Source organism: Calidris pugnax, unplaced genomic scaffold (assembly GCF_001431845.1).
Source record: "Calidris pugnax isolate Ruff unplaced genomic scaffold, ASM143184v1 scaffold188, whole genome shotgun sequence".
Classification (NCBI taxonomy): Eukaryota; Metazoa; Chordata; class Aves; order Charadriiformes; family Scolopacidae; genus Calidris; species Calidris pugnax.
The window spans coordinates 2112362-2137260 of NW_015091257.1; the positions used below are offsets into that span (position 1 = coordinate 2112362).

Consider the following 24899-nt stretch of genomic DNA (forward strand, 5'->3'; position numbering starts at 1 on the left):
TCAGAAGAAACAGTCAGTGCTGTAAATTGGTTAGGTGTTCCATATGTTGATGGCAAGCTTTTGTGTCTCTCCTAGGTACTATTTTAGCAATTCCTGCTGGAAGCCTCATTTTTCAAAGGATCTTAATAACACAGTCAGTAGGGCTCTTCAGTATAGAGACAACTCTACCATTTCTGCAAGCATCTTGTACGAGCAGTGCTGTTCCTCCTGCATGGAGTGGAGTGGGTTATACCAGTAGATACTTAAGCCTTCTCACAGAGGGTGCGACAGAGCCTGTACTCATTTCAGATATGCTTGTATAGCAATACGGACAACTCTTTACTGTTTATTGTCAGTGCTGTCAGCAGCTTCATCCTTGCATGGAGTCCCATAGTCAGGGTGGAGCAGTACAGCCTGGAGCTCCCAAAGGGCAGGAGATTCAGCAAGCGTGGTGCGTAAAAGAAGATACTGTCATATTAAAGTGTTTCAGAGATCTAAGAAGCTTTCTTAACAGGAATCTACTTAGTGTCCTGGGCCTGGACTGCGTGGTGTGAGTTTCTGTAGCAGCTACTGTCACAGGACCTCAGTCTGCATCAGAACTTGCAAATGACTTTGGCCCTAGTTTCTCACTCGTCTGGTAGGTTTCCCAGAGAAGTGATACCTTTTAGTGTGACAGAAGGGAAAAAGTCCCTTTCTAAAAGCTCCTTAAAATTATCAGATCAGTCAGTTTTTCTTCACTCATTACAATCACACACATTCAGGACTTTGCAGAAAAGACTGGAGAAGCCGTGCTAGTTATCCTCTTTAAGCATTTGCAGTCACTGTCGTTAATTAACTTTTCAAAGTCTTTGTCACATACACACGGTTACTGTTTGCACTGAGATAATTTAAAAAATGCGTTAAAAATGCAACATTTGCGCTACCCTCCAGTCCTCTGGCTGTGTGGGTACTTCCCTGTGAAATGCTGCCCAGCTCTGGGTCAGTCACTTCGTCTGATCACCCCCTTGTTTAGAAGCCAGCGCATTTTCCCCCCCTTAGGTTCATATTAGGGTGTAAAAGGGAGGTATCAATGAGGAGTGCTTCCCAGAGGTGCCAGCTTTTGTGGCCACTGCAGAGAGCCCCTGGAGTGGCCGTGGCTGATAGCCTGTGCATCACCTGCCCAGGGAGCAGGATCCTCATTGGGACGTGGCCCACGGGCATCAAGCTTTTGGCGAGGAAGAGCTCAACTGGTGATGTTCTTGAGCTCAAGGAAAGAAAAGTTCGGGCAGGGGAGGAGTTGGTGTGGAGATACCCAGTGGTGGAGTTCTTTATCTTGCCTGAAAGAGCTCTACAGAGAAAATTGTGGCGGAGTAGCCTGGAGATCCAGGTGCTTTGCTGATGGTACAAGCATCAGCATGCGTTTCCCACTCCGGAGATTTCAGCCTAAATTTAAAGGCTGCTGAACTGCCTGATTACAGGAAAACAGTGATTCAGTTCGAGTTGTCAGCAGTAGAACACAACATGCAGAGACTCTGTGCTTAACGCGCTTAAGCTTTCAAATGACCCTTAGGTGCAAACCTGCAAAGACATTGCTGGGCCTGTCATGCCCCAAAAGGCACAGCGAGGGCTTACGGTTGCCAGCCATGGATCATGAGTTTATGCCACTAGTAAATGGGATATTATTTGTAAATGGGACAAATGGGTAAATACTGCTCCACTGCTTTACGAGCCAGGTTTTTAATGGCTGTTATTTTCTAAGGCGGCTGTTTCCATGGCTTGTAAGCATTTCTCACAAATGTTTCTGAAATCATGCTCATGGTGCTGGTGCAAGGTTGGTAGGTCTCTGCCGCCTGCATTTTGCAGGCGGGGGTAAAGGAGGCAAAGAGCAATTACAGTCTCTTCTGAGCAAAGATAGAGTGGTTCATTACCTGCTTTTATTGCCTCTGTCATTATGGGTCCCTAGGTTCAATTAGAGCCTCCCAGTACTACTGCAGTACATTAATGACAGAATGACTTGCCTACAGGGTTTTTTGAGGCGGGGGGGGAGGAAGCTGCAAGACACTGCTGAAACTTGGATTTCAGTTTCCAGTCTGGCAGCTCCTTCATGACACCTCAGTCTCTGGCAGGCCGGGGAGCCCGGCCTCTCCGTTGCTGGATCTCATTAGCCTCCTCCCCTGCACTGAGAACCAAGTCAGCCCTAGTTGTGACCTAGGTGACCTAGCACTGGTGCAGTCCCAGCTTGGCAAGCTTCTTCAAAAGAAATGGTTGTTTCATGTTGTCTCCCGTGAAGAAATGAGAGAGAAGGAAGCGTGGGAAGAAGGAAAGCTTGAAGGGCCCTCCATTTCTCCCTGGTCCTCACATCATAGCCACTGAAAGTCTCCTCAGGGCCAGCCAGTGATAGCAGTCGGATGTTTTGCTGAAAGCATCCCAGCGGTAAATCTGTCATCAAAGCTGGGATTCCTCCCTTCTAAGTTTATATTTCTACGGAGTAAATATATACAGCTGAGCTGAGCACTCTCACCCTCTTATATTCAGGGGGCAGAAGCAGATATTTTTAGGCTCAGGTTAATCTCCTCCTAAAGCAGATGACTAAAATAGGTCAGCTAGATAAGGAGCTGTTTTACTTGCGGGCAGGGAAGATGAGACCATCCGCACCTTTGGGCCTGAGGGTCCGTGACTGGAAGGGGCCAGTTCCCAAAGAGGGGACATGCGCCTGAGTGCTGTGGCAAACGGCAGGTGAAATAGAAGTGCCTCTGGTAAGCAACAGCTCACATCAAAGGGGCTACTTCTGGCCATCCCTGAGGCTGGGCAGTCTGAAACGATGGCCTTGGGAGGTTTTCTCCCCTTCTCTTAAATACAGGGCTGCCCTACGTCCCACGGCAGGAGTCTATAATCCAGCTTCTGAGTTTTAGATGATTGCACCCCTAGCATAGGGAATAAGTTCTAGTGATTGCAATCTCAGAGCAGTATTAAAGTATTTGAATAATAATAGTTCAGCCTGCTATCTCTACATACCTATTGATTACACATCTGCACAGTGTTATTAATGTAGCAGTACTTCTGAGATTTGTAAATGTCTTCATTAAGGGACTGGTTTCAGAAACAAAGGTATGTATTTAGTTTCACAAGTAGTCTCAGTCACTCTTGACTGCTTTCAGGTCATAATGAATTATAAGTGAGGATGCTTTGAATGGTAGACTCAGCAGATAGATAGGCTAACTGTGATGGGTGAGTTCCTGAGTTCCTGGTGCCACTCAGGTGGGTGGGAAGAATATCTGTTGATTATGGTGAGGTCACAGTTTCTTTCTGTGATGTTAGATGTCACCAAAAATACCACGTTTGTGAAGGCACGCTCCACAGCAAGATCAAATGGAGTATTTTCTAATATTCACTCTGCGTTTTTCAAAAGAAACTCCAGTGATACTCCTGGAAAGCTGATCACATTAGCTTTGCTGATATTAAGCGGCAGCTTGCAAAATTAGTGGACCTCTGCAATCAAGATTGCTTAGAGAGTAAGGTACTATACAAAGTGAATAATGGTGTCAGTCACACTTTGGAGAATACTTTTGTTTGCCTTGCAAAAAGTAAATGAAATCTCTAACATCTTCCTCATGACTATGCTGTTTTTTCTAATGAAGCAGTTAATATAGCTGCCTTATATTGTGATTGCAAATTCAAAGTTCATTAAATGTTAGTACAGCGCTCAGACTGGTGGACTGATTTGGAATTACCGTATGCCTGGCCTACAAAGACCAACACAGGGTCAGGAAGGTCCCAGGATATTTCAAGTTTTTAAATGCTATCCCAGCACATCTGACTGCTCTGTTGCTCTAGTCCTCTTGCAGCATGTTTTTATACTGTCCATAACAGAAAAAAAAAAGAAAGCATCAGAGGCTGGAATATCAGATTTAGACCTGTTCCATATGAAAAGCAATTGTGTAGCCACCATTAAATGTGGTGTAAAATCAATTCTTAGATTAGTTCTAGATTGAGACAGTTACCACTAAATCTGAAAATAAAGCAAGGAGCTGTGTTATAAATACTGAGTGCAATGAGAGGAAGAAAAGGGAAGAGGTGAAAGAAGGAAGGTGTCACCTGTTTCCTAATGTCAGCTCTTACATGAGATCGGGGCCTTTGGGAAGATGACCTGGTGCTGCCTGGTACCTGGGAGCACCTGGATGTGTAACAGGCCTGCAGCAGACCCTGTTTAGTCACCCCTTTCACTCAGCTCATGGCAAGCATCCCACAACGTGTCTGTTGCCCTTTGAGGTGCTCCAGGCTGCCCAATGGGAAAACTTTTTCTTTGCTGTTTTGGTTTTTTTTTTTTCTCTTCTTTTTCTGAGTGGAGCCTGAGGATCTGCTACTCCAGGACACACAGCTCATATTGGTGTGCCAGGGCTGCCCTACATCCTGCAGCAGGAGTCTATAATCCAGCTTCTGAGTTTTAGATGATTGCACCCCTAGCATAGGGAATAAGTTCTAGTGATTGCAATCTCAGAGCAGTATTAAAGTATTTGAATAATAATAGTTCAGCCTGCTATCTCTACATACCTATTGATTACACATCTGCACAGTGTTATTAATGTAGCAGTACTTCTGAGATTTGTAAATGTCTTCATTAAGGGACTGGTTTCAGAAACAAAGGTATGTATTTAGTTTCACAAGTAGTCTCAGTCACTCTTGACTGCTTTCAGGTCATAATGAATTATAAGTGAGGATGCTTTGAATGGTAGACTCAGCAGATAGATAGGCTAACTGTGATGGGTGAGTTCCTGAGTTCCTGGTGCCACTCAGGTGGGTGGGAAGAATATCTGTTGATTATGGTGAGGTCACAGTTTCTTTCTGTGATGTTAGATGTCACCAAAAATACCACGTTTGTGAAGGCACGCTCCACAGCAAGATCAAATGGAGTATTTTCTAATATTCACTCTGCGTTTTTCAAAAGAAACTCCAGTGATACTCCTGGAAAGCTGATCACATTAGCTTTGCTGATATTAAGCGGCAGCTTGCAAAATTAGTGGACCTCTGCAATCAAGATTGCTTAGAGAGTAAGGTACTATACAAAGTGAATAATGGTGTCAGTCACACTTTGGAGAATACTTTTGTTTGCCTTGCAAAAAGTAAATGAAATCTCTAACATCTTCCTCATGACTATGCTGTTTTTTCTAATGAAGCAGTTAATATAGCTGCCTTATATTGTGATTGCAAATTCAAAGTTCATTAAATGTTAGTACAGCGCTCAGACTGGTGGACTGATTTGGAATTACCGTATGCCTGGCCTACAAAGACCAACACAGGGTCAGGAAGGTCCCAGGATATTTCAAGTTTTTAAATGCTATCCCAGCACATCTGACTGCTCTGTTGCTCTAGTCCTCTTGCAGCATGTTTTTATACTGTCCATAACAGAAAAAAAAAAGAAAGCATCAGAGGCTGGAATATCAGATTTAGACCTGTTCCATATGAAAAGCAATTGTGTAGCCACCATTAAATGTGGTGTAAAATCAATTCTTAGATTAGTTCTAGATTGAGACAGTTACCACTAAATCTGAAAATAAAGCAAGGAGCTGTGTTATAAATACTGAGTGCAATGAGAGGAAGAAAAGGGAAGAGGTGAAAGAAGGAAGGTGTCACCTGTTTCCTAATGTCAGCTCTTACATGAGATCGGGGCCTTTGGGAAGATGACCTGGTGCTGCCTGGTACCTGGGAGCACCTGGATGTGTAACAGGCCTGCAGCAGACCCTGTTTAGTCACCCCTTTCACTCAGCTCATGGCAAGCATCCCACAACGTGTCTGTTGCCCTTTGAGGTGCTCCAGGCTGCCCAATGGGAAAACTTTTTCTTTGCTGTTTTGTTTTTTTTTTTTTCTCTTCTTTTTCTGAGTGGAGCCTGAGGATCTGCTACTCCAGGACACACAGCTCATATTGGTGTGCCGCGCTTGGTTTTTAATCCAGGTGCCTATATTGTCAGATTTCACAGCAAGGAGTCAGTCCTAGTCACAGTGCTCCTAGTGCTTGGGAAATAAAGGCACCGCTCTCATGTCTCCCCTGTGGCCACTTGGGTGAGCAGGATGGGGCAGGGAAGAGCTGATGCTGTCACCGGTGATACTGTCTGCGTGGTGGCAAATATGCACACCTCTTTAAGGGGCATCGCTCAAAAGTGCCATGCTGTCTCCACAGTCATCCTTGAGAGACATTCTGTATTACTCTGCACATCTCCTAGCTCAAGGCTCTTTTTAAACGGTGAAATAGCATCCTGTGAAGGTACTGTGTCTGAGTGAATTATCAGGACAACTGTTTGTTAGTATTTGTGTTACATTCATCATTGGTATGACTGTGATTTAGTGTACCAGCTCGCAAATAGTCAGTTTATTGTATTAAAGCAGTCAGCAGCCTTGCCTATGCTAATCATAAATCCCACCTCCAAAATTACAAAGTTGCTTTCAGGCAAAATCAAGAAGTTGCTTTTTTTCCTTTGCTTTATATTTTTGAACTCTAAGTTGGGTCACATTTAGAGTTTTACCCCATGAACTGGAACTTCTAAAATTAAGCAAGACCTCCCACCTGTCGCTTGCTTTGAAAAGCCAAAGAAAATGGCTTTTACAAAACTATGTGTCTCAAAATGAATTTCACAGGCACCTTTGGTTCCGTATGTCTCACCACCTTGTGGGTACAGTCTGTGCTTCCACTTCATTTCCAATCCATAGACACTTCTATCACATTCCGATTCCCACCTTTTGGGGACTTATAAATTGTGTTCTGAAACAGAGTCATTTTGACCTAACTTAGGGCTTTATTTTTTTTAGTAATGATCAGTATAGCATATTAGTGTTGCTTAGTAATGAAGTCTCTCGAGACCTGTCTGGCACATTTTTCAGAACATCCTATTCTATTCCCTGCGGAATGTGACAACAAGATCAAATAAAACTGTGTATCGGGAAAACATATAAAATACTGCCTATGGTATCCAATTATATTTTTATTGTAACTTCAGGAAGGACAGAAACGATCGTTTTAGTAACACTGAACTTCCTACTGCCAGTTTCACAGCAAATGGTGTCCTGTTATCTTTTACCATCGGTTTTAAGACAAGAATTGTTTCAAGTCCATGAATAATTTCCTCCATGGATGTTGTCCATTGCCCCATCTACATGATACTGCCCCATTCCAAAAATGTCCATTCCAAACGTTTAATTTCTACTTGCATTTGGAGCACTGTGTCCCATTCTGAGCTCCTCAGTACAAGAAAAATATGGACTTTGTGGAGCAAGTCCAGTCCAGGGTGACAAAGATCACTTAAGGACTGGAACATCTTTCATATGAGGAGAGGCTGAGAGAGTTGGGACTGTTCAATCCGGAGAAGAGAAAGCTCAGGGAGGCCTAATCCATCTGTATTGATACATCATGGAAGGTAACAAAGAAGAGGGAGCCAGGCTCTGCTCAGTGGTGCTCAGTGACAGGATAAGAACCAGTGGGCACAAATTAAACAACATTAAATTCCATCTGAACATGAGAAGACATGTTTTTACTGTGAGGGTGACTGAGAACTGGAACAGGTTGGCTGGAGCGCCTGTGATATCTCCTTCTGTGGAGATATTCAAAGCCTGACTGGACATGGTTCTGGAAAATGTGCTTTTAGTGTCCCTGCTTGAGCAGGGGGTGCGACTGGATGATCTCCAGAGGTGCCTTCCAGCCCCAAGTATTCTGTGATTCTGTGTGATGCAAATTTGTAATCCCGTGTATTTATGCACGTTACACTTCTTGTCCATGGCATGTATTTAAAATCACGCATGCTGTTTATCCATATGCTGTAAGCTCACGCCAATTTAAATGATCAGTCTTAATTCTATGATTTCAGGTCCCTAAAGTAATTTCCATGACCCTTAAATTCTCCCAAGAACAGCAGAATTCATCACACTATGGCAAAGTCTTCATTTTAGGCTCTTAGTCATTGAATGCATGAATACATTTCTCTTAGTATTTAAATTGCTGTTTAATAACTTACTGTTATAAAAAGCTATTTCCCCCTAGACCCAGTCCATGCATATTTAGTACCATATCTTGTTATTTTTATATTTAAAATTACATTTTTACTAGATCTCTTTTCAACTAGTTCTTCCTATAGAGCGATCTCATTTGTACATCAATTCATTCTTGTCAAACCAATTTATTGCGAAATTCCAGTTGCAGAGCTCAAACCTGGCCTCAGTTGCAGAGGTCCAACCGTTGATAAATACTTTGTAATGGCTTAAAAAGTATTTGTGCACAAACCAGAAGAAACCCAGCCTGACTCTTAGAATTCAAGCTAGTGTATGATGTCTTAGTAGCAGCTCTGAGAAGCTGTAAATCTGGATCTCTATTGAGTTGTATAACAGCATCTGAGTCAAATACATTAATGGAGAAATAGGATAGAAAGATATAGATTTGTATGCGTATTCAGATTGTAATTAGAGCTTCTAAAAAAGCTGACAATTTATGCACATCTTGCGTAATCAATAGGCTTTGATAGGGATTAGCAATATTCCCAAGACTAGACTGTCTGATGAACCTGTGGCATGTACTAAATATGATGATAAAGGCTAAGACTGTAACTGCACGATTGTAATGAATAAAATAGAAAACAAGCCAAAACTCATCTTTCTACAGGGTATCTTTAACTGAATTCAGCCTCCAACTAGCATAATTAGGAAAGAAAAGTTCCAGCCATGGTTTGTCAATAAACGGTGTGTTTAATTGTGGAATGCAACTCAAGCTTGCAGGGTGGGCACTCATATACACAGGCTCCACATTTCACAGGTTGCCTTCACTTAATTGTGCAGGCACTGGTTTTATGGCTTCCTGTGAGGTCTGTTAGAAGGATCTGGAGCGTGTTTTGGAGAGGGATTATTTTTCCCTAAATTATTTTACGCCCTGTCTTGTAAATACGAAAACTTACTGGCAGACATCGGTGCTGATTTTTTTTCATGGATTATGGCTTCAAAAAATTAGTCCTAGAAATACATCTGGGTCCCATGGATTCAAAGTTTGGTCTCAGCAATCCACACTTAGGTTTATTTGGCTTAAAGAACGAAAAAATACTCTTTTTTTCCTTTTTTTTTTCTCTTTTTTTTTTTTTTTTTGGGGTTTTTTCCAATGGGGGGGGAAATGTACATGTTGAATGTAAAATCCACACTTAGGTTTATTTGGCTTAAAGAACGAAAAAATACTCTTTTTTTCCTTTTTTTTTTCTCTTTTTTTTTTTTTTTCTTGGGGTTTATTCCAATGTGGAGGAGAATGTACATGTTGAATGTACAGGAGGTTGCAACACTGCTAGCGCTGTTTTCATTTGCAAATGAAAACAGGGAAGACAGGGCATGCCTCAGTGAATGGCAGGGATCCTCCAGGTCTTACCAACTGGCTGCTCTGCTTTGTCAGGCTTTTGTCTTAATGTATTTCCTCACTTGGGCTGTGGTCGCTTCCATACCCTCTGTTCACTGGTGTAAGAAAGACCATGTCATGCTTTCCTTGCCAGATATAGGAGAGCAGGATGAGGGTGGGAGAAGAGAAAAAGAGATCTTCACCATTTTTATATTGTGTGGAGTGTGTTGGAACGTTAGAATGTAGAAAAAACAGATCTGCTCATCAGTAAACAGATAGGAGAAGAAATTACTTATTTCATCATTCTGGTTGGTGATAAGCCTGCAGCCATTTATCAAATGTCCACTACAAATAAATGTCTGTTGTCACTTTCTCACTTCTAATAACATTATACCTCTCTGTAATTTTAGCTGTTCATCTCAACTGCTACCTTATTTTTTTTCTTCTTTTTGAAAGACTGAGCTTAGAAGAGAAAGAATGATTTAACGAGGCTTCCCCCTTTCTTTGAAAAGCAAGAAAAATTAATGTAAAGGACACCAAATTAATTACTTGGGTTCATAAAACCAGAAGAAACGCACTTGCTTAGAGTAAATACCAGGCAGTCTCACTTGCATTTTCAGTGGCTTTGAATGTGAGTTTCCTTTTACAGCAAGACCAGCAGTGTTCTCCCAGCTTGCTCACCCAAAGTCTCTACTACGTTTTTCTATCACCCTTTGGGAGACTCCTTGTCCCTCCTGTGTGTACCAGAGAGAAGAGGGGAGGGCCTTATTCTCTTGTCAGCAGTAAACCTTTCTTATAACTCTAGAAAGCATGAGCTGAAGTTCTTCAGTCCTTCAGTAAGCATGGCTGGTAGGCAACCTACTGGAAGCTTTCTTTAAGTGGAGGAAGGTTTTTACACAATTTGGTATGACAGTGAATAATACTATCTCTCCATTAGCATCTGCTCTATTCTGATAGCAAAATAACTTTATTCTAGCCTACTCCCACACTTTCAGCTTTCAATATGACTCTGCCTAATTATACTGCATGGGTTAGCAGCAGCAGAGCTGGAGGTTTTGGTAGTCATGGCAGAAGGTTTGAGGTAGGAAGACAACTACCTGATACAAGTACACAGGTTTATCTACTTGGAGGTTTATCTAGATGACCAGAAAAGAGATGGCCAGTGGTTCAGCTGCCACACCAGGGTGCATGGGGTGGCCTTTTCCTTAAAAGTTGTAAATTTCTCTGAAGGTTACTCATGGACTGAGAAGGTGGCTGTATTTTTTTACATTCATATTCATGTTTTGACATTTTCTCCGTTCCTTTCTTTCCCCCAAGAGGACCTAGACACTCAGATCCTGGCCCATAGTGAGGAAAGAAGTCATGAAGCCAAAAATCTTACACTACAGCTTTTTAAAACCAGACCTTGTTTTCTTAGGCCTGCATGGAAGATAGATGAGTGTCATAACACATATGCGATCTCTAGACTGGGGTAAATTTGACAAACTTCTTTGGAGGGGGGGACATTGCTGTAGGCTGCATCGGTTTGGGGTGGGCTCTGCAAGGACTGACCTCAAGCTCTACTTTTGCCTGCCTGAGTGTTCTCTCTTCTCACCAGGTGGCCTGGTAGGAAGTGGGTGCTGGGCAGCGTCCCTTCTCTGCCATGATTTGGAAAGAAAGCAGCCTCACAAAGTATTGCTTGGGCATACTTGTGAGATCTGGTGGATTTTTGGCACCTTCTGGCCTCTGTCTGAATGAGGTGCTGGCCTTCTCCAGAGTAGAAGCCTCCAACCTCGTACCTGTGCATGTATTTAAGTACCTAGGTAAAGGCTGCAATTCAAAGCAGAGGCACTGATTTATTTTAGGACCCCCAAGGCTAAGGAGAGCAGAGGACTAAAGCATCTTAATACTTGTTAAGCTTTACAGGCCTATCTTCCTGTGCAGTCGCAATTTCAGTGGAATTTGGTTACAGTGGTCCCACCAGGAAGTGTCTAGTCGGGCTGAATTATTGTGTGCCATTGGCAGAAAACAGGACAGATGCAATTATCCCACTGTCTGGCATCGTTGCAGTAACAGGGAACTGCTCACGTGGGGTATACATCTGGATCATCCCAGCAAGAAGTCCAATCTTTTCTTTTTCATAAGAGGTAACATAGGTAAAAATCAAATTATCTGACAATCACAAATCTGCCTGCACAAATCCAACATTCACTGGGGATATCAGCACATGAACAACATATACCACATAAGCATTAAGAAAAGAGGGCTTTCTGCACCACCTTTTTTTAATGGATGCTTCTCCTCCTACTTGCCTTCTCCAGATCTCGCTTTGGTATTATTTACAACACATTGTGAATTTTTAATCATCTCTGAGATGAGAAAATATCTCAGCTCTAAAAGGGAAGGTGAAATTCCATCACGTTTTGTGATGCAAATATTTTTAAATAGGGAAGAAATTCCTTCTTAGCCTTTCAAAGCAGATCATGAGATGTAATTACAGTAATTTTACTGCACAGCTACAAATACAAGCCCATGGAAGGTCTGTGGGCAGTCCTGCACGGCTGCATGGCTAATAAGGAATGGAGGATTTGTAGATCCTCAACTTCCAAAGCCTGGATCAGCTCCAGTCCTGAATACAGCAGCAACAACTGTCAGATATGTGACAAGAAAGATCTCAACCCATCATTACTTTCTAGTGACAGTAGTTCATAATTTTCTTCATCAGACTCTGCCTGAAACCATCTTTCAGACACTGAGATTTCCTTTTGTCAGTGAAATTCACCCTGGTTTTAGACCTCTTTTCTGTATGCAGGTATCTATACCCGGTGCTTGAGTCACGTCTCAGCTTCTTGTCAGTGAGCTAAGTAATCTGAGCTCCTTAAGCTTCAAATCGTGACTTGTTCTCCAGTCCATGGAGATATTTGTGACCATCTTCTAAACTCTCTCCTCCTCTCTGTCCTCATTGTTTCCATATCTTTTCTGAGGTGTGGACAACAATGTACAAATAGCCATAAATGGTCAGACCAAAAGTGTCCTGCTTCTGGCAGCACTTCCCACAGATGCTATGGGAACACTAACAGCAGTGAAAACAAGGTGCTTCTTTCTTCTCTGCTACCCACTCCAGTATCCAAGTGATCTGCAGCTCACTGTGCTATGCACAAATGCTCTTAACCTGAACCAGGATCACTTCCCATTTTCTGTTTGACATTCCTGGTTGTATGGATCCAGGGACCACTTTTGTCTATTTCTTGCCATTGCAGTGCTTCAGCTCATGTTGAACCACTGTCTGTGAAAATTTTTAAGTCCTCCATGGAGCTGCAGCTTTCCAAGACAGCTACTATCTCTAGAAAACAAATCTCGCAGTCTGATGGAGCCAGTATACATTATCTTTCCAGCTAACCTCTTGCTCTTGACTCTCAAGTCCTTGCCTGGAAAGCCATCATGTGTTGCCTCTTGCACAGATTGCATTGAACTAGGATGTGACTTTTTCCAGTAGGAAACATTCTGCACCCCCAGCTTACAGAGTGCAGCATGTGAGATATTAGTATAACTTCAGACCACTTCCAATTCCATCTGTATTTCACCCCCTATTTGGAAAGTAAGCCTTGCCTGCTTTCCAGAGGTTTTAGTGCAGTGGACTCCAGCCCACAGTAACATGCCTGCAGTAACGTTACCTGAAAGCTTTCAATGATCAAGGTGCCTTAAGTGTGAAATCTGCTTGTGTTAAGTAAACACATATTTAAATGTATCGTCGGCTCCTGGAGTTTTTGAGAATTCTCTCTGCAGAGAAGGCTTAAAAAAATAAAACAAGCATTGACTGTCTTTCTAACAGAAAACTGAGATTCCTTCAAAATAGCATAATTACTCCAGGTGTTAGGGTATTAAAAATAACAGCAACATTTATAGAGGAAGGAACGAGTTGGCAGTACTGCCACCACTTCTATTTCCTAGGACTTCTAAATGAATGTGAGAGAAATCTTGTCACATTTGCATTTCCAGGTGTGCAGGTGTTTCCACACCACCACCCTTTTGCTCTGGTACACACATTCTTGCTTTCCTTCATGCAGTCTCACCTCTGAATCCTGTCTCCAGTTCCACAGCATCACAGGCACAGGCACTCACATCCCAGCTTCCTTTATCTACAGCCATCTCCTGCGCACCAGACCTACACTCTCATCCACATGTACATGTCCCAAAGTCAGCACACAAACACCAGATCCTGCACTTGCACATGGCATCACTTAGTATAATTTATCTTGGAGATGAGACAAGACACAGGACCCTGTTGTTCAGGCACTTTAGGTGCCCAAGTCCTTTTAAGGGGGGGAAATCAGCAAAATGCCTTTTGCAGCTTGCTGGGGTTTAGGAGCTGCCAGGTAGGTGAGTATGGGTCTGAGCTACTCTTTGTCAAATGGAGTGGTTGTGATGAATTATATTTATACCTCCACTGTTCTAGCCTTTGACAAACCATCCCACACATCTGTTGTATTAGAAGGCTTCAACCTAATTTTTTTTTTATTTTTTTTTTCCGGGCTGGGCATATGGGAACATGATTGTATCATCTTTATTTGTTTTTCTCCATCCACTCTCACTTCTCATAGAATCATAGATCATAGAATTGTCTAGGCCAGAAGGGACCTCCAAAGGTCATCTAGTCCGACCGCCCCAATTCTCCATTCTTCCCTTTCCACACCATTTATCATTTAAGGGTCCACTAAAATATTACACAGTGTTCCTTACTCATCACTCTCTTTTTTCCCTCTTGTCAACAGATGCTTACCCAAATTCTGAAGTGATATATGTTTGGACTAATAGCACCACAACATCTGTGGTGGTGGCCGAAGATGGTTCTCGACTTAACCAGTACCACCTGATGGGACAAACTGTAGGAACTGAGAACATCAGTACCAGCACAGGTAGGGAGAATATTTCTATCCTGTGGTTGCTGATAGCTAGAGCAGGAGGGGAGATCCACTGGCTCTGGTTACTTTGCAAGGAGAAGAGGGAAGCATCTGTGGTACGTGGGGTGCTGCGGATGTCCTGTGCAGGTTCCTGGCTACTCGGCAGAGGCACTGAAACACTGAGAGGGTTGTGTGCTGGGCCTTAGGCATGTTGCAAGGCTGATGCTGAAGATGCATCCAAGCCCCTGCTATTTAACGGGAGCTCTGGAGAAGCTGCACACAGCTTCTTGGCCACTGCCTTTGCTGCGGCTGCCAGCGCTATTGCTGGCTTATTTCCCTGTGGGAGGAACCACCCCGGGAGGCAAACACCACCCACGCGTTTTGATCCGTTCCAATCATCGCTTTAAAATGATTTGCTTGATGAAACCGTGGCTGGGGGGGGAGAGGGGGGGAGGAAGGGAGCGGAGGGCAGGTGGGGCTGTGGCTTTGTGGCGTGGCACAGCAGCGTGTCCGGGGGCACCACGTGGGCTGGAGAGGAGGTGCCAACCCCGAGGATTCCCATTTCCTCCCCGGGCTGCTAGTGGAGGCGCCAGATGTGGCAGCATTAGGGAGGCAAAGAAGCTTTAATCGCAGGCCGGGCACCCACGTGAGCCGTGCCCCCCTGCTTCTTAAGGCTCCCACGCAAGGGCAGCCCTGGGCGCGCATTGGCGGGGGGACTCCCGGGGGGGTCGAGGCTAGGACAGGCCTCACGTGGGCTCAGCAGGACCCGGGGCTTAACCAGGTTACACAATGCACTCGGTCTGGAGAGCATTAGTGGCATCCAGCAAGCGGGCTTCTCAGCCTGGAAAGGAGATAGCCTGCCAGGAAGGGGAGGAAGGGGGATTTCCACAGCGGGTGGTCGCACGGCGGTCAGGGAGGGGAAAGGGAAAGCTTGCGGCAACACGACTGTGAGCAATTCCTGCTGGCAAAGTCTGACAGAGTCTTCTGGTGAGGCAGTGTGTCTCTGGTGAAAAATGACGGGCTCTGAGCCGAAGGCAGGGTCATAGAGGCTGAGATTACTTAGGGTAGATTGAGTCAGGAACCTGTTACTATCCGCAGGAAATTTAGGGGACGTGAAAACAGGTCGACGTACACTCGCGCACAAAGTTAGTGGGACCAAAACATGAAGGTGCATAAAGCTTTCTGCTCAAACAGTCCAAACGTGGCAAATAGAAGGGCCCCTGAACTTGCCACCTATTCTCCAAACAGGAGACAAAGTGAAGGACAGCTTGCCTCGGCTGGCACAGGGGAGCCACAAAACACAACTGCCGTCTCCGTCCTATACAGCTTCACCCCCAGCCTCCCCCATTTCAGTACACAGCAAGCCGTTGCTAAAGCAGATGTCTAAAGTCCAGAGAAGCATATAGATGGAGTCAGGGCAACCACCACTGAAAAAAAAGGACAAGTACGCTATCTCCCATTAAAGAACAAAGACAGTTTTTTTCTTACCAGTTTACCATCATAGCCGCGTTGTTTTCTGCAATGAATGGCAGCTCCCCTCTCGCCTTCATCATTGCCAAGAAAAAGATCCAGAGGATGTACTGGGGCATCTCCTACAAGCTCGTTCTGCTCCTCAGAGCAAGAAAACCATCCAGCCCAGGCAGTGAGTGCTCCAGTGTGTCAGCTCCAGGTCACCTCCAGTTTGCAGCTTTGCCTGTGAAAGCTCCTTGTACTCCTCAGCCCAAGGAAACAGGGGGCTCTTCAGACAAATCCCAAAGTTTCTGCCCAGTAAACACTTCCCTCCTATATCTTAAGATTTAGGCTAATAAATGCTTGCTTTCCAACGTCAAGATTTTATATTAATGTCCTGAGTTACATCTGGGCTGGCTGGATTCTGATTGCAGGGTGGATCACAAAGAGCAGGACACAGATTGTAACCGGGGATTAGCAAAATACAAAAATCCGATTTTGCACAGGGAAAGCATCAGTCAGCGATGGATTTTCTGGACTTCATCAAGCTTGTAGGAAGCCAGTAATCAGGGTTACTTATGAACACTGTCTAAAGCATTTCTTCCTTCTATTGAATTGTTGAACGTGAAAAAGGAATACCAAATAGCTATTGCACAAATCCAAGTGCTTGGATCTTTTGTGGTTGTTTTGATACACAAGTCAAACTACACAGCCTTTGCAGTTGCATGGGCAAAATGTTTGTGTATGTCATAGGACATTTATGCACTCCTTTCTAGCAGAAATGCTGGACCTGCACTTAGCCCCTTAGGATTCTGTTGATTTTGTGGGCAAGCTGCTAAGTTTAGCTGTTTCTCAGAAAAGATATCCTGGCACTCCTACTTCATCCACCAATCTTGAAATTGGGAGTGTTTTAGCTATGCCACAGAAAACAGCTCTGACATTTCCACCTGTTTGGGGTTGGGTTTTTTGTGCTAACATCCCCAAATGTCATTCCCCCAAAAGAGAAGATATTTGACTTCTCTCACTGTTTCCAACAGGCCCAACATCTGTTATGTCCTGGTGGTTCAAGTGCTGAACACAATCAGATATGGGATTTGGGTCCAAGTGGATCTTACTGCCTTCTGCAAATGGTTGCCCAGTTCTGCTCCCCATACCCAGAATCTCTCATTGCTAACTTAGGATCTGCAGTGCCACAAAACAAAACAAAAACCCACTCTTTTTATCTTCTGCCAGCTGGAGCCTGAGCTCTGAAATATCCAAAGCCTAAATAATAAAAGAAGCATTCAGCTCTTCATTTTGCACCAGATAATTCTGGTTTTTCCTTGAGATGAATGTTTCCCCTGCATCACTATAAAAAGGAAATGGGCATTTCTCGTGGGCCAAACTATTCTGGATGTCAGCATGGTCAGGGATGTGGTGTCACAGCCCTAATGTCAGGATCTCACCAGAACAGTTATTGGTACACCTGCGTCCAGGTATATCCAGTAAAAAAACAAGCCAAGGGGCTGTTCTATCCTCATTAAAACATTCTGTTGAATCCCAGCATACTGGTGATGGAAGAATCCATGTAAAATAGTGGAAAATTTGTTAGCATGATCTCCAGAACTCTATCACCTAGATACCAAAAAAATACTGTAGCAGCTTTTAAAGCATAAAAAAAAACCCAAAACATTAAGACCAGCAGCAGCACAGTAGCATAGCTCTGTGAAAAAAAATGCAGCCACTCCTGCTCTAGGGCTTTTCATTGTGCTAAATTTGTTATCAAAATTGTTTTGTGCAGTGATGAGTGGACCCCATCAGGAATAGGATTCTCTTTTTAAGTGCTACGTAAACCTGTAACAAAAATTAGCTCTTGCTCAAGAAAGCTTATGGTCTAAGGATAAACAGTGGCCTTACAGAAGTAAAAGGGAGCTTTGCCACTGCAAGAGAGCTGGGATTTTGTTCTATATAAACAAAAGGCCAACTCAGGCAGCTTTTAGCTGTACTTTAAGCAGTCATCACAGGGCATTAAAAACCAAGCTATGGGGTTTACTTAAGCCCTTAGGCTAGTGTAGGCATTTTTGAAAAAGAACAGCATGGGAAATTGCAGAAGATATCAGTTGGAAGAAGAGCAAGTACAAAATCAAAGTGATATTATTTCAGTGGAGACAAGAGCTTTGATAGGTTAAAGAAAATGATAAGGTAAAAATCAGCTGTGGAGGGCCATCAAAATGTAAGGTTTAGTTTTATGCATTTTAGAAAGGAAAGAAGAGGGTCCTGTTGCTCTGCTGAAGCTGTGTAGATGTTTTTTTTTATTCCGGCTCTGAAAGCACACTGTCAAAATCAATAATGCACATCGTCACTCCTTAGCGAGCAGGGAAACTGTGACTCAAACACATCCCAGCGCAGTAGCAACTGAGAAACAGATTACAGGCACATAGACCCTGCTGCTCCTGGCATATTTTATGGGTATCCACAAACTGAATGCTCCTAAATAAAGAACAAGTGGGGTTCCTCCTGAGCCCGTAGCATGTTCAGCATCTCTGGTTCAAAACTGCACTAAATGGAAAGGAATTAGATGTTGCTTCACAGGGATTTTCTCCCCAGTTTCACAGCGTTCCCTGCCCATCTCCACATCCCTCTTCAGGGAGCCATTTCACCAGAAAATCAGACTCCAGAAGAAAGTCATAAAGATTGAGGCAAACTGTCAGCTAAGACATTTCTGTGCTATTCCAATTCCAGTCTTTCTATCTAAAATCCTCTGCATGAACAAGGTCTGTAAACTTCATGCAGAATAACAGAGCTCCTCTAGCATAACATATCAGTGCAGCTATACCTGCAAAAGCACTTTCACTGTAGACCTGTTCTCTGCTAATTAGCCATATTGTCACTTAGAAATAATCTGCCAAATCTAACTGCTTAGCAATGCTGGCTGCAGCTCAACTTGGGCTATTCACTCAAGGCAGAATCAGTCTGTTATATATTTTCCTTTTGTGGCTGGTCTATACAGACTAACAGTCAAATCTTGCAACAGAGATTATAGCTGTATTTGATTTATTCTTGGAGGAAAATATATCTTTCAGAACAGGCATTACTCTGATTCATCAGTAACCAGATGAATGATGCATGCTTTTAAATTAATTTCATATCAATGTGAGTGGAGATCTGTTAGGGGTTGAAGGGGGTTAGTTATTTTACATTCTTACATTTTGTTTTTACTCTTATTTTTCTTAGACAAACTAGTCTTGTTTTAGCAAGCAAGATTTTTGCTTTGGAGAGCAGTTACCATCAATGAATAGCCTTCAGTAACAACTATATGGTTTTACAGGAACAGTCTGAAGAACCATTTAAGTTTTCATTTTTTCTGATACATTAGCAAAGTTGACAGCTGATCTGTTGATTTTTGGAGTACATTTTTTTTTAGGCTTTTATTGAAATTCAGAAGACCTGACAAAAGCCAGATTAAGGCAATGCTGTGAATTTGGCATATAAAAAAGGTACAGAATTTAGCACTGCTGTGGCAGTTTTCTGTGAATTCTCCATGCAGGCAGTACAATATTCGTTGCACAAGTGAACAAGATTGGGCACAATGTCTGTCCAGAAACATTCTCTTTCCAAGGGCTAAAGTGTACCAAATCCTAGGAAAACTGCATGTACTAGAGGGATTTTGATTCCTGGAGGAGCCATCTGGTAGGTTTGGGTACTGAGATCAACAAGACATCCCAGGGTCCATGAGCAAAGCTTTTGCATTTATTTTTTTTCAGTACCCACACTGGGATGGCAGTCTCTAAAGTGCAGTGCAGAGGGAGTTCTCATTTCGAAAAACTGATGGCTTGGCAGTAGCAGTTGCCCTAATGAGGTTAAGTCCTTCTGCTAAATCAGTTTTCTTAGAGTAGATGGCCTTAATCGTTGCTCTGATAAGAGAGTTTGCAGGACTGAGTCAAAACCAGGCAGGACTGAGGCAGTGCCAGCCACACGGATTTTTTAAGCCTGTGAACATCAAGATGTCCCAGGTGCATAAAAGGACCACAGCCTTTCAGTGCAGTAGGAACAGCCAGTCATTGTCTTATGCTTTTGGGGACTGAATGTGAAGACTAGCAGGATCTAGCAGCTCCTCTGACTCAAGTCCTCATTTTCTACCGCACAGAAATCCAGACATATTTCATGCAATTAAGAACGGCTGAATGGTTTTCTGAAATGGGGGGGTGGAGCTGGTCTGCTTAAGTTCCTAAATCAGTAAGTCTCCCTTATTTTACACACATGTGCATTTTTCTCCTTCTAGGCGAATATACTATTATGACAGCCCATTTTCATCTGAAAAGAAAAATTGGTTATTTTGTCATCCAGACGTACCTTCCTTGCATCATGACTGTCATCTTATCACAAGTGTCGTTTTGGCTAAACAGAGAATCTGTCCCTGCTAGGACTGTCTTTGGTGAGTATCCCCCTTTCTCCCAGCACATGGGAAAGAATGATCTGGCTCGTGGCAGTGGTATGCTGTAGCAAAACCACAGTGTACTAATGCTTACATCTACTTGAGATGTTAGATGTTCTGTCATGTTCCCATGTTCTCCTCCAGTCAAAATCCACTTAAAAACACTGGGCTTTTTTGATAAAGTTATGACAGAAAGTGCTCAAGAATGAATTGTATGAAGGTTAAGGGCAGAAGACAGAAGAATTAGATTAGTGTGACTTGTAAGGTTTTTTTCCCACTCAGGTAAAATATTGGATTGTTTAGAACAAAACCCTATGCATACTACGATATTTAGTGTATACTGTAGCTAAGTATTTGAAACAGATTTCACTTCAAGACATTTTGTTTATCTCTGTTAAGATGTTTATCTGGGAAAACCATGTAGAGGTTAATTAGTGACAATTAGCTCTATTACCATCAAACAAATTAATATGACTTTGCATTTAGAAAATGTATATTTACTACAGAAGTTGTCATGGAAAAATCCTTTGGGGTCTCTTAAATTACTCAACTTATCAGTAGAAGATTGCAGAAAATAAACAGTGTCTTCTAAGTGAAGGCTGATGAAATGCAAAATTTTCGCTAGATGAAAAATGAGGGGAGTGGGAACAGTTTATTATGTAAAACTTCATTCAGCTGTTCTTAAAAGATTCATTCTTTTGTACAAACCTACTGAAATCAGTCAGCAGTTTTGATCAAAAAATCAGTTCAGCAAGCTGTATGGGGAGAATACAGGCACCAGTGTTGCTTTGCTGACCAGTGGTATCCGTTCTAGGTTTGCAAAGCTGTAACTGAGAGTTGAATTGTGTCTTATTGGGGGCATCCGTCCACAAATTAAAGTAGTGGCAGCTCCGTCATTTAATGGTCTGTGGGAAAGGAGGAGCTACAGTCAAGGAAATCAATAACAGCCAACAATTTTGTACTTAAAATCTCCATTTAAGGAAATAAAATCAGTAATCCCACCATATTCTGGCAGGTACTGCTAAATGGGTTGCTCACTGATTTTATAATGTACTGCTTAATGAGGGACACTCAATACATATCATGCATCAGTGTACAGGGATAAAATACCAGTAAGGATTTGGTTTTTGTAACAGCTGCGTTTGTGTTACCCCTAAAAATATTTATTTAAATACTAGAGTTAACCAGGAAACCACAGAAATAAACACCTGCGGGTGGAGGCTTTAATTTTTTCTTGGAGAGCAAAGTATCTTACTCTTTTGGACTGTAATATACAAACACTAAATTCATGTGGTCTTCTTCGGTATCCTGCTAGATTGGGGGCTGCTCATAACTTGTTAGGGATGTAAGGGCTACCAAACTCATCTCTGCCTCTTTTTTTTTTTTTTTTTTTTCCCCCTGCGGGTGGAGGCTTTAATTTTTTCTTGGAGAGCAAAGTATCTTACTCTTTTGGACTGTAATATACAAACACTAAATTCATGTGGTCTTCTTCGGTATCCTGCTAGATTGGGGGCTGCTCATAACTTGTTAGGGATGTAAGGGCTACCAAACTCATCTCTGCCTTTTTTTTTTTTTTTTTTTTTTCCCCTCCTTTACAGGAGTAACAACGGTCCTCACCATGACCACCTTAAGTATCAGTGCCCGTAACTCTTTGCCAAAAGTGGCCTACGCTACTGCAATGGACTGGTTTATAGCTGTCTGCTATGCCTTTGTATTTTCTGCATTGATTGAGTTTGCAACAGTCAACTATTTCACCAAACGGAGTTGGGCATGGGATGGCAAAAAAGCCCAGGAAGCTGCTAAAATCAAGGTGCTTACCTTACATTTGTTAAATATCTAGAATAAAAAGCAGTTATTCAGCGTAGTTCAAATAACTGAATGGACAATTTTCAGCTTCTGCGTGAAAAAGGTATTTTAGTAACTCATGGCATACTTTCACCTTCCTATAGGGGAAATTATGCAAGGAAATATGCCACCTTCTCTTTATGGAGATAGAACGATCAGTCTCCACCATCTGTATGTCCCACCACAGTACCCAATAATAAAGAGACAAAAGAGCAGTTCCGTGAAAACACAGACTTTTGCATTTTACGCTGTAATGAAGATTTCGGAATAGGAATGACTCTTAGCAAATGATGTCTTAGAGAGAGCTCCTACCCATGGGCCTCCAGGAAGAGTGACACAGAGAGGGGAAGCTGGCAGGAGCAATGAGTCCTTCGCCACACTCCTTGCTGCAGCCAGGAGGGTGAGGTCCACACCTTGGCAGCAACCTCTGCAGGCACAGGTCTGCATTGCCCTGACAAAAGAGGCTGCTAGTGCACACACCAGGTGGGATCCAGGTCCAGCCAGCTGCTCTTAGCTTTCTCTGGCTTCAGGCAAAGTTTAACCTAAGGGCTATACAATCGATCCAGAAACAGCTGCTTGGGAGTCAAAGTCGGGATAGCCAACAGGCATTTGCTAGGATGATTGATTATGGTACTTAGATTTTTTGGGTTAATATCTCGAGAACACGTTTCCACTTTCTGTTCTTTTGTTCTTCACGCTGCAGAAAAAAGAACGTGAATTGATGGGAAATAAATCAACTAATACTTACAGCACCGGGAAGATGACCCCTGCACCAAACATGCCAAAGGACTCAGCCCCAGCTGTCATCTCAAACACTGCATCTGCTCCAGTGAAGCCTGCGGAAGAAAAGCCCGCTGAAAGCAAAAAGACTTACAACAGCATCAGTAAGATTGACAAAATGTCCCGGATAATTTTCCCAGTGCTGTTTGGAACTTTCAACTTAGTTTACTGGGCCACATATTTGAATAGGGAGCCTGTTATTAAAGGTGCCAATTCTCCAAAATAAACTGAAGGACTCTGAAGCCACATGTGAGCCATACTTACAAAGCAGATGCTACCAAGGAAAATTTGAGATCCAGACAACTTTCTACATTTGGGCAATATTCTTCAGGAAGTTTTTTGCATGTTTAATAATATGTACAAATAATATTGCCTTGATTGTTTCTACATGTAACCTCAGATGTTTCGGAGACGATTATATTACTTACAGCAACAGATCTTTATAAAAGATCAGAAGACATTGAACATGGCTTCTTTGCTGCTGAGTATCTTGCATTGATAGTTTACAAATAAAATAAGTTATATTTTTTAACTGTTCAAGTGTACTACATATCGTGGTTTTTATACTTCAGATGTACAGTCATACAAATGTAGGCTTAACCTGTATTTTACAGAAGAGCTCCACTATTGTCATCTGATAGGTTACTGAGTAACGCCAGTTGTAAATGTGCCAAATTACTAAGTGTAGGGCTATGTTTGAGCACCTTTACTGGTTAGAAGTAGCTCATTACTCCACAGATGAAACTGCTCAGCCCAATTTCCATTAGAAGTTAATACAATGCAGTAAATCCTAATGGGGCTATGCTGATTTTCACTGCTTGAGCCTCTAGCTTGCAGTGAAGTAGTACAGGGAGCAGGATGCTACTTGTGTAAATAAAGGTGGTGGAATTTTGCCCATAAAAGAAAATATAAAGTAAGTTTGGATTTTGCATTCCAAGGAAATTTCTCTAATGATTCTCAGTATTTATTCCAAAAAATAGAGATATAATGCATGAAATTAACATAGATTAGGAACATACTTGTGCAAATAAAACTTTTAACAACAGCAGTAGACATTTTTATTAGGGTAAAGTAAATGATGTTTGGACTTTTTCCCAAGAAGAAGATTGTGTTATATTAGCAGAGATTAACAGTAAAGAATTACAGTAATTCTCAAATAATTATTACTTGTTTCCCACAAGGAAAACCAATTAGCCAACACTAAGAGGTGTGATCAGAAAAAAAGATGTGCTTCATGACAGCAAGGTGTTTCAGTGACAATATTGACAGAAAGGTCTTTGTACTGTCCATCTGAAACTTTTCTATAAAACGCCTTGCTGCTGCCATTGTGTTTTGCTTTCACAATGAATGAGAAAATGCAATCTGAGTTTTCAGCTCTTTCCTCCTTGGCATCCTTTCTTTGTTCCAGAAGCTTTTGTAATTTAATCGTAATGTTTAAATAAAAAATGCATTCAACATTTGATTGCAAAATGTCATTCTTATACTGGTTGTCTGTTTAGAAAGACCAAAAAATCACCACAAGAGCTGAAAGAATGAATTGGAAAGCACACACGTGTGCACTCGATCACATGTGTGTACATGACACATCCTCACTGTTGCCCAGAAAGGTGCATACTGAGTGAAGACAGTGAATTGAGATGTTTCTGAGTAGGTGTTTTCTTCCTATGGAGCATTAGCCCCATGTTCTGTTTGTAACAGAGAGGGGAGACCGTGCTTCACTTTGAGGTGTGTGTCTCCTCCAGGACAGGGGAGCTATCTGGGCTTCTTGTGTGTCTTCTCTTCATCCCCTTCATTCCTAAATGTTGCCAAGAAAAAAATTAATCTCACACATCCGTTCCTTTTTTCAGCTTTTCGTTTTATGCTGTGGAATTGGAAATTTGCAAATTCTTAGTGGCCATGGAGAAGCCACAGACTGAGTGTGTGACTGGAAGCTGGAAAGGAGGAGCAAGGGAAGGGCATGCCCATCTATTAGTAACAGTGCTATTCTGAACCAGGGTGAGGATTTGGATCTCTGTTTTCACCTAGACTTCCCATATGGTTTTGAGTAGCCACAGACCTTCGTGTTCATCATTTCTTTGTTTTTAAAAGTGCGATAATGGTATCTGAATGCAATTCATCCAGCCCATTGGGGATCAAAAACAGTGAAAAATTGCAGATCCTATTGGGAGGCAAAACTTCATAAAGTCCCATGGCTATTTCTTTCTTTTATGCAGCTTATTCC

At 42.5% G+C, this 24899-nt stretch overlaps 1 protein-coding gene across 2 annotated transcripts in view; it reads left to right on the forward strand.

The window, feature by feature from the left end:
• GABRA5 (gamma-aminobutyric acid (GABA) A receptor, alpha 5) overlaps positions 1-24135 on the forward strand; it is a 58352-nt gene extending 34217 nt beyond the window's left edge. For both annotated transcript variants that reach the window (XM_014960315.1, XM_014960316.1), the window contains exons 7-10: positions 14062-14205; positions 19901-20053; positions 21652-21863; positions 22602-24135. In XM_014960315.1, the coding sequence (XP_014815801.1) occupies positions 14062-14205; positions 19901-20053; positions 21652-21863; positions 22602-22904 (812 nt within the window). In that variant the 3' untranslated portion in view covers positions 22905-24135. The remainder of the gene's footprint in view (positions 1-14061; positions 14206-19900; positions 20054-21651; positions 21864-22601) is intronic.
• Positions 24136-24899: the final 764 nt, after the last annotated feature.